A 15893-nucleotide genomic window follows, 5' to 3' on the forward strand; every position below is an offset into this window, starting at 1 on the left:
GAAATGCAGGATGAATGGGACAATTACTACTCCCTAACTTAGGACATCCCACACCATATTAAGCATGCTTGTTTGCCTTTCTGTCCCACCAACATAAGTTGTGATGGCAGAAACCACTCTACCTCCATCATTGTTATACTGTCGACGTCCCACACAGTGCTGGCATTTACTAAGTACTTGATAAATACATGCTGAGTAAACAAATTAAAGGCTGGATTGGTGGAGGATAAATCTGGAAGAAGCATGGCTTTAGGTGAAATGTTCAGGGACAGGAAAGGGATGGAAACACAGGCAGAGACAGGCCTCCTGAGGGAACTTAGGAGAAGAGCCTGCTTTGGATAGGAAGTCTAAGAAGACAGGCAAATTTAATTTCCCAGTGAAACTGTACAGCGGTACAGTGGATGTCATCCTCAGGGCACAGTGTCCCGAGCACTGCGTCAGGCTGGGCGCCCTCAGCAGCAGGGCCAGCTGGATGAGCAACACTGCCACACAGAGGGAAGCCAGAGAGTGACCAGCGGGCCAAGCGAGGTCACCCACTGGAAGAGAGGAAGTCAGTAACCAAGGACATGCTTGGGGACATGCCTTCCATTTCAGGGTACCTGACTAAATCAGACCAATAAGGTGAGCATATAGGAGGCAATCAGAATCTTGTAGTCATAGAGGACTTATATCATTTCATGTAACTTTCCACTTGAAGACTGAATGCTCAGACTTGCATTCTGGTCTGGAGATAACATTTGATCAAAATGATACATAAAATCATAAGAACGAATGAGTTCTCCAGGGAGAAAACCAAATGGCAGGAAAACAAAATAAAATATTGCACCAAAAGTCTGAACAATGGAGCATCCTTATAATTGGGGGTAAGGAGAAGCAGGAGGAGCTATGAATGCCAAAGATAAGGAGCCGGACGAAGGACCTAGAAAAGCTGGTGAGCAGGTCCAAGAGAAGGCAGAGACGGAGGGAAGATCAGGATGGGGCAGGTCCATGGAGAGCCATGTGACCCAGGGCGGAGGAGCAGAGATGCGAAGGCAGTGCACTGAGTTCTAAGTGCTCTCGCCCTTTCACTGAACTAGCACTCCTGAGGCCCTGCTGGTTCTCAGGCATGCTTCTCGCTACTTGGGGGATGAGAACAAAGGCCAACCCTCGTGGAATGTGCATTCTGGTAAGAGATTAAGACGGGACACTTACTAGAACGAGTGTGTCAGAAACGAAACGAGTCTGGCTGGGGGCCCTGGTATCGAAAACAAGGAGCGAACAACAGGACATCCTTGGTCGTAGAGAACCTCCTTGCCTTCATCATGTCACTGGGGGTAGCATCTCTCCAGAAATGAACTAAAAGATTATAGAGCTCTGCTAATGATCCTTTTCCAACCTGGGAGCAGAATTTACTGCTCACTGGCCTGTGCTTCCACAACACTTCTACCTACGTCCTCCCGCTGGGCATTCCACACATCACATCCCTGCCACTCACTCGCGCCCGGCCTCTGCTGAGCAAAGCTTGAGCTTGTGAATGGCAAGAATGTGTGTCTTAACTCATTTAGTTTTCTCAGCATCAGGCACAATGCTGGTACATACTAGATGCTCGGTGTTTTCTGAATGCAACAGCAGAAATTAAATCTGAATTTTTAAAAGGAGGGATTATATACTTTGGTACAAAAATGAGATATGAGGATCCTAAAGGTGGAAAGGAATTACACTGCAACCTTTCCAGCAGCTGCTTGTTGTCTAGAGACGAACAGCAGCATACAGAGGAATGGTGCCTGGTGACTCCAAAACAGCAGTCGAAGTATGCAGGATGTTTCCACAATGATGAGAAGTGTATTTTTTTTAATGAATCCCTGAGTATTCTTTCAGGCTGGACTGATATTCAAAATATATACTGACCAGCAGTCAAAACAGAAGCTGGTGGGGGAATAACAGCTCGGTACCCATCTGTCAGGTACAGACTTAAGAGGTAGACATGATCCAACTAATCTTCATGCCAGTGCAGGGTTCAGTTAACTAGAAATCCTGAATTTTTATCAAGAACACGCTTACTGTCATGATTTTTTGAATACTATAACTAAAATGAACAAAGACATGAAAGGCTCAGAACATTGCCTACCCATTTTTGTACTTCTTTATGATAGTAACATCTTTGCATGATTTTTTTCTGAGGCTATTTTCTCATTTCAGAAGTTTCCCTACATAGGCTAAAAAAGTGAATCCATGTTAACTTTCTGAAATGACCTGGAACTAAAGGTCAACTCCTGCATATGGTCTCATACATAAGTTATTCTGATGAAGGTGCTTCCCAGAGTCTTAAGGAGTAGAAAGGGAGAAGTTTGAATTCTGAAGCACATTTGTGCTGGAAACCTTCCCACTGGAGAGCAAACTTCGGTATAATCAACCCTGTCTGCATTAACATAGTCACAGGGTGACATCCTGATGGGGAAATAAATTAGAATGTGCTACAGTCTGTTGAGGGAAGTGAAGGGAGCAGCACAGTGTAGGGCCTGCCATACCAAGTGGGATACAGCCCCTAAATCCATTCTCAGTAAATGGAGCAAACAACCAACAAACCCCATGGGGCCAAATGAGTGGGTCACCAGTACTGGCTTCCTGCCTTTCCAGCTCTGACACGGACTCCTAAGTCCACATTGGGGACCAAATGGAATACCAGCTATTTTTTTGGGAGTTTCACTAGGAGCTTATGCACCTCTGGGTTTACTGTCTGAATCTTGCTTGCTAGGAAAATCACAAAACCATGACAGCCTTCAGACTTCCCAGATGGTCATTCAGGTGTATAGGCAGGGTGAACCAGAAAATTCTCAGCTCGTGTTTTCCTACTCAATGGAACCATGTAAAATAATAGCCTTTGGGATTCCACCTGAAAATTCTACACTAACCAAACATTCCCGGGCAAACAGCAACAGACAGTGACAATGAGCAATCGTGTTTCTTACAGCCCCTGTAACTTGCCTTACCAAAGACACAGCTACACTAGGCTCTGTTGGTAGGAACTGACTTTGCGCAAAAGGATATTCACAGAGATCATGAAAGATGAGAGGGTACAGGTGGAATAGTTAGCTGAAAGAACAAAGAGTCATAGGTGGGGCTATTGCTAAGAGCTTGCTGATTAGAACATACAAGGTCAGGTGCCTGGGTGGCTCAGTGGTTGAGCCTCTGCCTTTGGCTCAGGTCGGGATCCTGGGATTGAGTCCTGTATCAGGGTTTCCCACAGGGAGCCTGCTTCTCCCTCTGCCTCTGTGTGTATGTGTCTCATAAATAAAGAAAAAAGTCTTAAAAATTCAATTGGTTTTTACACCTCAGATACAAGGGTTGTGTAAAAGCAGGGAGTCTGGATCACTGGATTTGGTAATGGTCTTCTGAGTTGCCCAGTGACCTTTTACTTTAACAGATGCTTTATACCTGATTTTCTTAAGGCTCGATTTAATGTTCACAAGCACACTGTAAAGATCTACAATTTTAATTACCTGCTATAATTGCCTTCCATAAGAGCCAAAAGAACATCATTTACAGTGATCAGCAATAAAACATTATGACGAAGTTGTAAAGGAAGAACGGAACCATTATCAGAAGGTGACCAGTTGTTAGGCTGCAAACAGAAAAGCAGTGACCAGATTAAGAACTTTCAACATGAGTTTAAAAGCCAAAAATGATCTGCAATATAAATAATCTCAACAAATAAAATGATGAAAATCTCTTTGGGAGCAGACAGACTGGGGTTGAAAGTAAAGCATGTAATTAACTGTGTAGCCTTATACAAGCTATTTATTCCCTTCATTTGTTTCCTCATTTGTAAAATAGGTATAATACTGACCCCATAGGGCTTTTTAAAAATGAGGGCTGAGATTATGTATAATACTTACACAGAGAGACACTCAGTAAATGACAACTGCTTCTCCTATCACAGGGCCCTGCATTTTCATGTCCCCTCTAAGTTCTGATGTTGAAATCCTAACCCCTGATGTGGAGACAGGAGGTAATGGCATCAGGAGGTGGGGCCTTTGGTGTATAATCAGGTCATTAGGATGGAGCCTGCGAAGGAGATCAGGGCCCTTATAAGAAGAGCCCTTCCTGCCGTGTGAGGAGGTGTTGAGAAGTCTACAGCCCAGAAGAGGGTTCTTACTGGAACGTGACCACATGGGCACTCCTCAGCCTTTGGAACTGTGAGAAGGAAATGTCTGTTGTCTGTAGCATTTTGCTGCAGTGGCCCAAACTACAATCACCACTATCACATGCTTTCATCACACATTAGGCTAGATCATGACTTCCCAACCTTACCTGACTGCTCAAAATCAACATTAGGATCCTGAGTATCAGGCCTGCCCTCCAGAACACCGGCTATTACTAAAGGTCTCATCACAGCCACCACATGTACCTCTGTCGATTGCAAAAGGGTGCCAGCCTCTGAGCTGTCTGCGCATATACAATATGCTGACTTTACTGAGACTGAATGTTTATTGGGAATGGTTCTGACATCAAAAGATTACTATTACAAAAGATTACTATATTACTAAAGAGGTTGGTTGCACTTCCCACATTCCCTCCAAATCAGAAAATCATCTATTCTCATTTTTCTGAAGGATGAACTACAAAGACTTGCCCAGGAAGTCAGACAATGTGGAGCTTGCAAACCTCAGAAGTTCTGAAGGAAGACATGGAATAGGTGTTTCATCAGAACACTGAGCCCATTCACAAGAGGAAAGAGGACATCAGGAAGAACAGTGTGTGATTATCTCATCCAAAATGGAGTAAAAGCTCACACACCAGGGAACTAACCACGGTCGTCATCTGTATCCAGCTACTGAGTAAACATAGTTTTTCACAGAAAACTCTATTTACAACTAACAACTGGTTATGTGGCCTCTTCTCAGCTCATAACCATGAGATGGCTAGGATTTCCGCAGACGAGATGGGTGATGGATGTATGTTAGAGCTGATAAAATGATTGCAAGGAAAATCAATTTTCTATCCCCCTTGTTAGTGCCCTATAAAAATTGCTTATCTTTTCATATCAATTATAGCGATAGGGAAAGCAGACAAAGCACTTCCATGAATGTGGCATCTGAAGGGATCCGGGCTGGTAAGGTACTTACTGTAGGAGTGAGTCACAGTGTGGAGTCCCTTCCAATACATGACAAGTTTTGAAATGTTATGCTTAATTATTAAGAGCCTGCAATGGCAGCCCGCCTGAATGCGGGCATGTGGCTATTTGTTGGTTAAGATGAAGAAATGTGATCCCACAGTCAGGAGGAGAGGTGGTTTTGAAAAATAGTAAAGATGGGCTTTTGATGGAGTTTTAAGATCTGATTAGGTAAGTCACTAACAGATGACAATTTGTGCCCTTAAGGAATCATCTCATATTGGGAGAAACAAATGAATACTGATGCTTTGTCTACTGAATCCACCTGGCCCACTGCTCCCCGCTGTGGCTTACTCCCAGTGCAGAATCTGCTGCAGCAGGTCCCCAGTAATGGCTGGGAAGATGAGGACGGCTGTGCATGTCACTGGGGCAGACCATGTCTTACTGTATATCGTGCATGACAGGTGACAACATATGTGCTGTTATGGATCGTAAGTTACCACCGGTGCTGTTCTGTCAGTGCTATTTCCAACCCCCCAACACCCTTCTGCAAACCTGTGCTCAGGGAGGTGGAGTCTCATCACAGCCACCACATGTACCTCTGTAGGTTGCAAAAGGGTGCCAGCCTCTGAGCTGTCTGCGCATATACAATATGCTGACTTTACTGAGACTGAATGTTTATTGGGAATGGTTCTGGCATCAAAACAGCCTCTCTTTTAATTTTTTACTTTATTTTATTTTTTTAAGGGGCATCCGAGTAGCTCAGTCAGTTAAACAGCCTCCCTTTTTAAAACAAAACCAAGCTCCTCTGAGGTTTGAGTGCGGAAAAGCTCTTAACCAAATCTTCCATACAATGAGAGGGCTACTTCCCCTGAGCTTGGCCTTCTCCTCCTGCTTCCCTCACTTGGACTCTGACACCAAAGCACACCCTGCATCCAAAATACATGCTGTTCCCTTTTTACAGGAAAACCTAGGGGGGTTGGGGCTCAAAGAAACCCTGTCTTGAATCTGTAACTCCACATTCACTATTTTTGTAATTCTGGTGGATCCCTAACTTCTTGGGGCCTTGGTACCTGCAGCTTTGAAATGCTCTTGATCACTGACTCAGGTGGTTATGGAATTTGAACATGGAAAATGTGAACCACTGATCTAAAGCTCAAGGCTCATCATGGCCCTACTTCTGTCTTTCCCTTGGGGAAATCACTGAACAGCACATTTATTTATAAATTATCATCAAATCTGCATATAGCTTGGAATAGTTTCTGCTCCTACATCACCTAGAAGAATTTTGCAAAACCCTGTGTTGTTCCACAGTTGACGTTAACAATCTTAACACCTCATGTTTTCCAAGACCAATTTGAAGGTCTACAGAGAACAGAATTTCTCATGTATTTTAATATTTGACTGTGCTGGTATATTTTAATAAAATAGAAGTCTGTGGCACTCTTTTATGTGTCCAAAGGAATCTAGATATTTTGATATCAAATCGAAGATTTGATACACATCACCTAGCACTGAGAAAAATACATGACCTAACTCTTAATGTTTAGTGCCCAGAAATCTGACCTCATTCCTTTTTCTTCTTGAACCTGTATTTTTGTTCTACACTTCCCACAGAATTTTATTCTAATTTACTACAGTTAATGATTTGAAGTATTTTATTGATCACCCTATCATAGCCTCTGATAAAATATGCATATAAATTAAAATTTCCCAGCAACCATATGGCTCTGGAGTTGAAAAGAAAAGTTATCTTGGATTGAGTTACTGTTACAATTTTTATTTGTACTCAATTAATCAAAACACATGTATAACCTAATTTTGATGAATATTACATATAAAAGAAAAAAATCCTTGAAAATATATCTCTCTGTGAAATGGATAGAGGTTTACCCTGATTCTAATCCTACTTCTTTTTTGTAAATACAACTCCTATGAAACTATGTTCATGTAGAAAAACAGGTGCCGATGGAAGGAATAAAATTCAAGGATTTCTCTCAATTCTTTTAGCCCCTTCTGAGTTCCACATGTAATTTATTAGTTAGGATAGATTACTTCTTGTTCCGATAACAAACAAAGCCTGGAGTCTCAGTGCTTAGCACACAGAGGTTTATTCCTTACTCTATAAAGCCCCATTCCATCAGGATGACTCTCCAGGGCTGATTCAGAGATCTGGGCAGCTTCCAGCCTGTGGCTCCATCATCTCCCAAAGTGGCCTGGCCATGGGGGGAGAGTGTGAAGGTGACTTGCTGTCTCTTAAGTCCCTGGCCTGGAAAAGACCTGAAAATGTCTTCTTGTCTTACAAGTAGATGCTGTACTGTATTAGCAATCTTCAAAAATTATTTGTAATAAGATGTCAACTGACAATGTGTTTGGGTCCTGCCTCATTTTGTAGACAGCAAGAAACTGAAAACATCTAATTTGTAAAATGATTTATTTCCCAGTTATTAGAGTACTTCACTTGCACAATTCTGACACTGACAGAATTCTCCCTTTTTTTGGTGCCTGGACATTTATTCCCTCACATAAATGCTTGTATTAAAGATTCAAGATGTGTGTGTGACTTGCACCCTGTAAGAGAAGCAATCGGGGAAGAGAGCCCCTGGAACTCAGGCACACACACACAGACCTGGTTTTAGGAAGACAATATGACAGCACCTGGAAATAGATTGTCCAAAGATTAGATGTGCCTGCTTGCCCCCTCAGAAATCTGCATGCCCCCTAAGAGGTCTGCATTATCCAGTGTGAAGATGGCTGCTTTGGGAGCCTGGGGATACTGGGCTATCCCAAATTCACTCAAAAGTTGAGGGCAAATTACAAGTCACGGTTTAACCTGATTCCCTAAGATCTACCAAGGAAGAGATTAGGCTCAAATCAGCCACAAAGGGGAAAAGCAGCCTAGGAAAAGAAGATGGGCGAGAGCAGGGGTAGGGAACAGGAATAACATAGTTTTGTCTTGTGGGCTGGGGAGAGAATTATGGCCTTATTATTGTCTTTATCATTTTTGTTCTTTTCTTTTTTTAAAGCTGAAGTCTGGTTGCAAATCACCAGTTGTACTTGATTCTAAGCCTATTGCTAACCCATATAAACATATATCTGAGGTTCAGAAACGAAATATTAGAATTGGCATTTTTATCTGTTTTTAAATCAGAGAGCTAAGAAGAAAACTGATCTTTAATAATAATGCCATTTATTATGCATATCAGGTCTCCCAGTGGGATGGCCCCTTGTCATACACTGTAATGCACGTTACTTCAAGGGAAGAGCTAAAAATGTTCACTTTCAAGAAGGTGGACAGGATGCCTTTGTGTATGTCTTCTCTCAGAACTCGCCAGTGAGTAGGTGTACTTGTGTATACTGGACCCTTGAACAACATGTGGGTTTGGGTTGCTGACACCCCACACAGTCGAAAATCTGTGGATAACTTCTCCAAAACTTTACTACTAATAGCCTACTGTTGCCAATTACATAATGGTCAACTAATATATGTTTTGTATGTTTTATATATGTGTGTGTGTATACATACACACACACACACACACACACACACACACACACATATATATAATGCTGTAGTCTTACAATGAAGTAAGCCAAAGAAGAAAATGTTATTAAGAAAAATCATTGGAGGGGGATCCCTGGGTGGCTCAGTGGTTTAGTGCCTGCCTTTGGCCCAGGACATGATTCTGGAGTCCTGGGATTGAGTCCCACATCAGGCTCCCTGCATGTAGCCTGCTTCTCTCTCTGCCTGTGTCTCTGCCTCTCGCTCTCTCTGCGTCTCTCATGAATAAATAAATAAAATCTTAAAAAAAAAGAAAAGAAAATCACTGGGAAGAGAAAATACATTTGTAGAACTATACCATATTTGTAGAACTATGCCATATTTATTGGAAAAAATGTGTGTATGAGTTGACTTGTGCAGTTCAAACCTGTGTTCCTCAAGGGACAAATATATTTGGTTTTAACTAAACTAATTCACAGAACAGATAGTTGGATATAAGTGCCCCTGGGAAGAAGCACAGACCTGAGTTACTCTGAGCACAAATGAAGATAACAAATGGCAGCACCAGGGCTTATGTCATGTGCGGGCTCCTCCTCAGCAACGATGCCAGATAAATAGTTCTCCTCAAACAGGTATCACAAAAATTAATCCAAAAACTAAACATCATTAGGAAGACCACAGAAAATATGGATTTCTACTCACAAAGTGTCTATTGTGCCATGAGACATCAACTAAAAATAGAATGTATCTGGAAATTAATTAAGGGGAACCTCACTAAAGTGGGCTCAGGAGGCTAGAAGGGGAGGGTGGGAAGGGGGAGCTTACCACTTGACATCAATGACAGGAGGAACTGTCAATTATAGAGCCAAGAGAAGAATGGTCAACAAGAAAGAACTATAGAGCCCAACAGGGAGAGATGTGCAATGTATCTCCTGCAAGAAGTCAACCACCCTGTGCCTGGGTAGGCTCAGTTGGTTGAGCATCTGACTCTTGGTTTTAGCTCAGGTTGTGATCTCAGGGTCATGACATAGAGCCCCAAGTCACGCTCTTTGCCTGTGGAGAGTCTGCTTGGAATACTGTCTCTCTCTCTCCCTCTCCCTCTGTCCCTCCCTCATTTACTCTCTCTCCTAAATAATCTTTAAACAATGAAACAAAACAAAACAAAAATCAACCATCCCTGCAACTCAGCCAATCAGGAATGGTCACCACTATGAACTCTTGCTTTTCTCCCATAGACTTTTGTTTACACTCTGATGCAATTTCCTCCATATTCTCCAAAAATAATGTTCTTCTTTTGTTTCTTGGACTTGCCTAAGGTTTTGCCATAGTTTGCCTGTCCTGAATTGCAATTCTCTGTTATTCCTGAATAAGCCCACTTCTGCTGGTAAAATAACTTATTTTTTTGAGATTAATAAGATGGTCACGATTAGCAAGATACTTAAGATACCATTTATTTCACCTTTACCTCTTTTGTACGAAACATTGTGCTTAGAATTTATAAACAACTGAGCATGCATATGTTAGGGGTGAATGCTCAAGACTTATTTACTGATGGAGGGCCTACAGAATTGCTTTAGAGATCATAGCCTATGCTCAATTCTGCTCATGATCAGCTCCAGGATGCCAGGACTGGAGCATGTCTTATGCTTCATTACACACCCCACTTAGAAGGTTCAATGCATCCCAAATGATTAACTCATTTCTCTACCGTAAAGTACACTTCCTGTTTATGTTTTTGAAAATTCTGACAGTAAAGTTCCATGTAATGTATAAAGCTAAATTGATTATTTGTGCTATGGACACTGTCTCTAGATAGGTTTCCAGTAATATTTCAAATTGTTCCTATTGCTTTGGGAATCCAACTCATGTCACTTGAAAGGCATCTGCCTTGCCCCTTTCTCCCTGAAATATTTAAGGCACAAAGAAAATAAGAGAGAATTTTATCTGGGCACACAAAAACCATGTTTTACAGGGTGGTTCTCTCAGAGGATGGTTCCTGAACATTATTCTCAGGAATCCACTTTCAACTACTAAACATATATGAGGTCTGCAGTTAAATTAGCATTATAGAGGACAAAAGAATGTTAAGTGGTCTTCAATATGAAAAGCAAGGGTTTGTCAGCCTGAGGGAGGATCAACTGAAATGATATCCTATCTGCTGATGTTGTTTGAAGAGGAGGCATTAAAATGAAAGGTGAAACACAGGAAGGAGACAGGTACCGCTTTCTTTTCAATACTCCTCCCCACCAGAGGCTCTCATTACACTGTACATCTTGCACATTGGGTCAGAACTGGTGATGTGTCAAGGTGTGCATAGTGGCATTTACACAATGACAGACTAATCATCATCAGAATTCCTCTCATCTCCTGACTGTACTCTTTTTTTCTGATTTTAAGAAGAAACAGTTATTCACATATTAATTCAGTTCAGAAGATCTGATTCACAAAAGTTAACTCAATGTAAAATCTTCAAAGTGAAAACCAAAAGCAGGTTGACAGGTTTATAAAGCTTGCCTGGGTCTGACCTCAGAATAGAAACGTCTACTCTCCGGTGAGTTCAGCCCATTCTTTTTCTAGCACGCACCTGAGCTGCAGGAGCCAGCTATGAAAAATTCATGCAGGACGTTTCAACAGTCCCACCTATGTCCTTAACATCTGCTGGCTTCACGTCACATTAAAACTTCAAAGTGAATCTACCCTGAGATGGCAGCAAGCTTTCACTGGGGAGCAGGAGAATGGATAGTTTGGAGATGGCCTCTCCTTCTGGACAGGAAATATCTGTGCAGAACATGCTGCAATTTATCTTCTTAGCCACACAAAAGGGGAAGAAATGTAAAGAGATAATAATGCCATCAACTAAACATGCAGAGAACAGCAGGTGGCACAGGGAAGGGGCTGCATTTCCCTTGTAATTGTCAAGCTTTCTTAAACATTTATTTATTTTTATCTGAATCCTCTCTATCTTTTGCTTTCCATAAGCTTGAAGTGTAGTCAAAACCTTGAGCAACTGAGAAGGTGGTGAGGTTCTGAACTCTCAGGTCCACTGTTGTTTGGGAAGATACACGATTTCCTCCTGTTAGCTGGGTGTTAGGGCATCACTCACATAGATGCTTTTTTTTTTTTTTTCCACATAGATGCTTTGAGACAAGGCTGGCCCCTGGGAGCTACTCACTTGGACTGCTGTCCTGCAGGAGGAGCAGCTTTATTATTATGACAGGAAACAAGAGGTGGGGCTCCCTGGTGCTCTCTAATTTTAAATTAATTATGGTATGATCTACTAGGAATTTAATTTCCAGTACCTTATCACCTCAATCATATTCACTAAAGTTCCTTGATGCTGAGGAAAAATTTATCTTTGTTAAATGATAATTGGCTATAATATCTTTTGATTCTTCAGAAATACTGGCTGGCAAGTTTTTCAGAAATTCCATCAATCTTGTTTGGTGTTTTTAACAAAGCCTACCTCAGAAAAACAAACAAACAAACAAACAAACAAACAGACAACAAGTTCTCTAAGTCTGCAGCATACCCTATATCCTACTACCAGCATGAACAGGTCCTGAGGATACCTAATCTCACGGTAAACTTAGAGGTGTTGTACCTCTGCTCCTCCCCAGCCCCACCTAGTACTGGTGGTGGTCCTGAGTACAGGTACTGTTGCTGATAGCATTTGATGCAGTCCAGAAAGGAACAATCCTTACACATACAATTCTGGCAGCTTCTGCAGATTTATCAATATTTCTGATCTTTAGAGGTTTCAAAATAGAATTTTTAGTGAGAAAATGCATAATTGAGTACCATTTAACTTTTAGCTAAATCCAATATGTCAACAGAATGTTATCCTGAAAAATCAAAATAAGGTGGTTTCCTCAACCTTCTGACTCTTCACATGTTAGTTGGTCCCAATAAAAAGCAAAGAATATATAAGGAAACAGTATGCAGGTTTTCTCCCAAGATTTAAAATAAGTCCATCCATATCATCAATCTTTCTATATCTCACCTTCTAAACATTTTACCTGGTGCCAGTGAAAAGATAAATATATACAAGGGAACAAAATGCAAGACAGTTAATTATAATATTTATAAGCTGTTTCCAATATACTTCTTGGTTGGAGTAGAATCTGAAGTTATTGAAAAAGAATTTACATATTCCAATTATCTAAAGCCAGGGTACTGCATTAGGATGGCAACTTGCAAATTCACTGTATTAGTTTTATTTCCTACTGGCCTTTCTAGAAGAGGCATGTAGGAAAGCACAGGTACAGATGATTTCACAACTCTGTGATGTTAGCATCATGTTAACCAAGCTACTTGAGGAATTTTTTCCCCATCTTCCAACAGGCTCAAACCAATTTCCTTGCTTCTGACCTAGAATTCTACCAATATGATCAATTATTATCCTGGTATGTATATCACAATTGAGTGCTAAATTAATTTCCTAAACAATAAATGGCTCTAACTGTAAAACTCAGAAATCACTAAAATAATCAATTTGATAACATAATTTCCATCCTTTTTGATCAATATTGAAAAAAGTCTTGATAAGTCACATTTATTTCTATTATGATTCTTGATTCAGAGGGTCCTTTAAATGGCAGCACATCATGGCCTGTAGTTTGTGAACCCCACACCCAGTCAATGCACCTAACTCTATGGTGACAGCCCAATCCGCACCCTCTCTGTGGTCTGGAGGTCAGGATTCAACTTCTAGGAATGGAGATGCTGACAGAAGGATGATGGCCACCCAGGAGCACTTACCAGGGAGGTGACAGGCATGTGAAAGCATTCAATGAATCCCGGGGTCTCCTGCCCCATGTTTGCTACGGACATTCACCTAGTCAGTCCTGCTTGGCTTCATGCAACTATCCCTCAGGGAGTATGAGGAGCAGCCACTAGGATCCTATCCGAAGTACCACATGAAACTTTTCAAACCACTTGAGGGGAAAGCCATTCCTTTGAGGTGCTTCTTAAAAAGATGACATCTACTATGAGACAGATAAACTCATTTAATTCCCCCTTGTTTTATGTGATCATCAAATTTTGAAATTTACAACCATTTCCCAGCTGTGTGTTCTCAGGCACAGAGTCACAGCATTTCATCCCATGAAACATCACTCTGCCAACAGCTGGTGACCTGCCCTGTGAAGTGCTTGCTTTCATCTCTTTTAGCTCAGAGTTTTTGTTTCTGGCCACTTCCCCTTCTCCAGCAATCAACTCTGGTAGAATTTTTAGAGCCTTCTTTCAAAGTCCAAATGTTTAAACTAAGTTTCCTCAAACTAAAATTTCCTTAAATAAACTGAAAGTGTAACTGTAATTGGTGTGTCTTCTCATCATGATTCAGTTAAGTCAGGTAGAAAAAATGGTCAGTAGATTATAATTAAGAAATACTGCTAATTTGGGGTACCTGGGTGGTACATTCCTTTAAGCAACTGACTCTTGATTTAGGCTCAGGTCATGATATCAGGGTCATGAGATCAGGCCCTGTGTCAGGCTCTGCACTGGGTGTGGAGCCTGCTTAAGATTCCCTGTTTCCTTCTCCCTCTCCCACTACCCCCACCTGCACTCTCTCTCTCTCTCTCTCAAAAAAAAAAAAAAAAAATACTGCTAATTTTAACACAATATATATATTTTCTCAAAGATTTTTATTTTTAAATTAAACATAACCTGTGTTTAGTTTCAAAGTTCACAGATAAAATTCCTTATGAATCAAGGTTTTTTGTTGTTAAAAACAATATGCAATAGCAGTGTGTAAAAGCAAAAATAATTTTTTAAATCCCCCAAACTAACAAGATCTTGCAGTAGGAATTATCTGTTGTGCCCACATTTTCTGCATAGCACTTCAAAGAAAACAACTATTGACACTGGATCAATATTAAACCATAGCCACTATCTTAGAGATTTATTGCAAAATGCCCCATGAGACATATATCAATTAAATCAAGATTTTATTGCTTTCAGAATTATCATTTGTAATTTCAAAACTCACTCGCGATGCTCAAGTGAATGAGTGGGCTGGTCTTGTTCTCTCCATTTCGCTCATTGACGGCCTGTGCATAGTAAGCCCCAGTGTCCCCCGCTGTCGTAGCAAGGATCACCAGTTGATTTTCCAGCGTGATGGCTCTGTGTCAGACAAGAGACAGTGTCAAAGGCACTCCAAAGGACTTCTGGTTTGTAAGGCAAATTAATTTATTAAGCCAAGAAAGAAATGTCCAGGGTTTATAAAAAGATCTGGAAGGACAAAAGCGAACGTATGGGCGGACCTCAGAAAGATGGCCATGGCTAAGCCTTCTCTGGCCCCGTTCACAGTCCTGTGGGGAGCCTCTGAGCCCTCTGACCCTTTGTTGTTGTGAGGAAGACAACATTTTGGAACATATGTATCCAAGGTTTGTTAAAACACAAAGCTTCCTCTGGGACTTTGTAACAAGTTAGGAGACATTCCAGAAGAGCTAGTCTTTTGCTTTCAAGCAGGGCTGTGTGATCACACAAGGGTCACAAACCTCTCAGGTGGAGGACTGCACTACCCCAAACCTGGAATGGGAGCAAGTTCTTCCACCTCCTAAGGTGCCTCATTAGAGCCTCTATACCTCTATTTCTCGACTAGTGGGTAGAAGAAAAGTTGCCAGTGGGCATGGTGTTGACCCCTTCGATTTGATTTTCCATCTGGGCCACCTCCTCACATTCCGGAGGTGCAGTCTAGTCCATCATCACTGAGACCTTCTCGTATACCCTAATTCTACTGCAGAAAGGAATCTTGGAGACACATTTGACCCACTACCTTCTCTTTAGAAATGAGAAAACTGAGGTTCAGACAGGTCATTTGTTCAAGGTAACACAGCAAGGTAACAATACCGGAGGGAGGACCTGCCTTCCCACATGTGGACTGCTGCTCTGCCAGGCAGATCACACAGAGACTCACCAGATGACTTATTTAAAAGAAGAGGAGGAAAAAATAACAAAGATACAACTTCCATAAACCTAAGCAGCTTTTAATGAAAATATGTGTCCTATTGTCTTTTGCTCTTGCTAAAATTTGCATAATTTGTTAAAAGAAAACAAAACGATACAAAGGGCGGTCTGGGCATTGCAGGTAAAATACATTCTGAGCACCCAAGTGCCATGTAGGCCCTGCTTATTCAAACGCCAGAAGTACCTGGGATCCACACTGAATTGCTTTGCTACCCACAGGCTGTTACTTTACAGGGAATACGTTTCTTTGTTCATTTTAAATCCTAGATAGTCATAGCCCTTCCAAATTCAGATAAGATCTCTGTTCTGGTAACATAAAAAACATGCAAACTG

At 41.4% G+C, this 15893-nt stretch overlaps 1 protein-coding gene across 1 annotated transcript in view; it reads right to left on the reverse strand.

The window, feature by feature from the left end:
- The window catches only part of SDK1 (sidekick cell adhesion molecule 1), a gene marked incomplete at its 5' end in the record, with an annotated part of 911733 nt that overhangs the window by 355675 nt on the left and 540165 nt on the right, over positions 1-15893 (reverse strand). Inside the window, one exon of the mRNA XM_041750102.1 lies at positions 14581-14714. Within this exon, the coding sequence (XP_041606036.1) occupies positions 14581-14714 (134 nt within the window). The remainder of the gene's footprint in view (positions 1-14580; positions 14715-15893) is intronic.

The sequence above is a fragment of the Vulpes lagopus genome, chromosome 3 (genome assembly GCF_018345385.1).
Source record: "Vulpes lagopus strain Blue_001 chromosome 3, ASM1834538v1, whole genome shotgun sequence".
Taxonomy (NCBI): Eukaryota; Metazoa; Chordata; class Mammalia; order Carnivora; family Canidae; genus Vulpes; species Vulpes lagopus.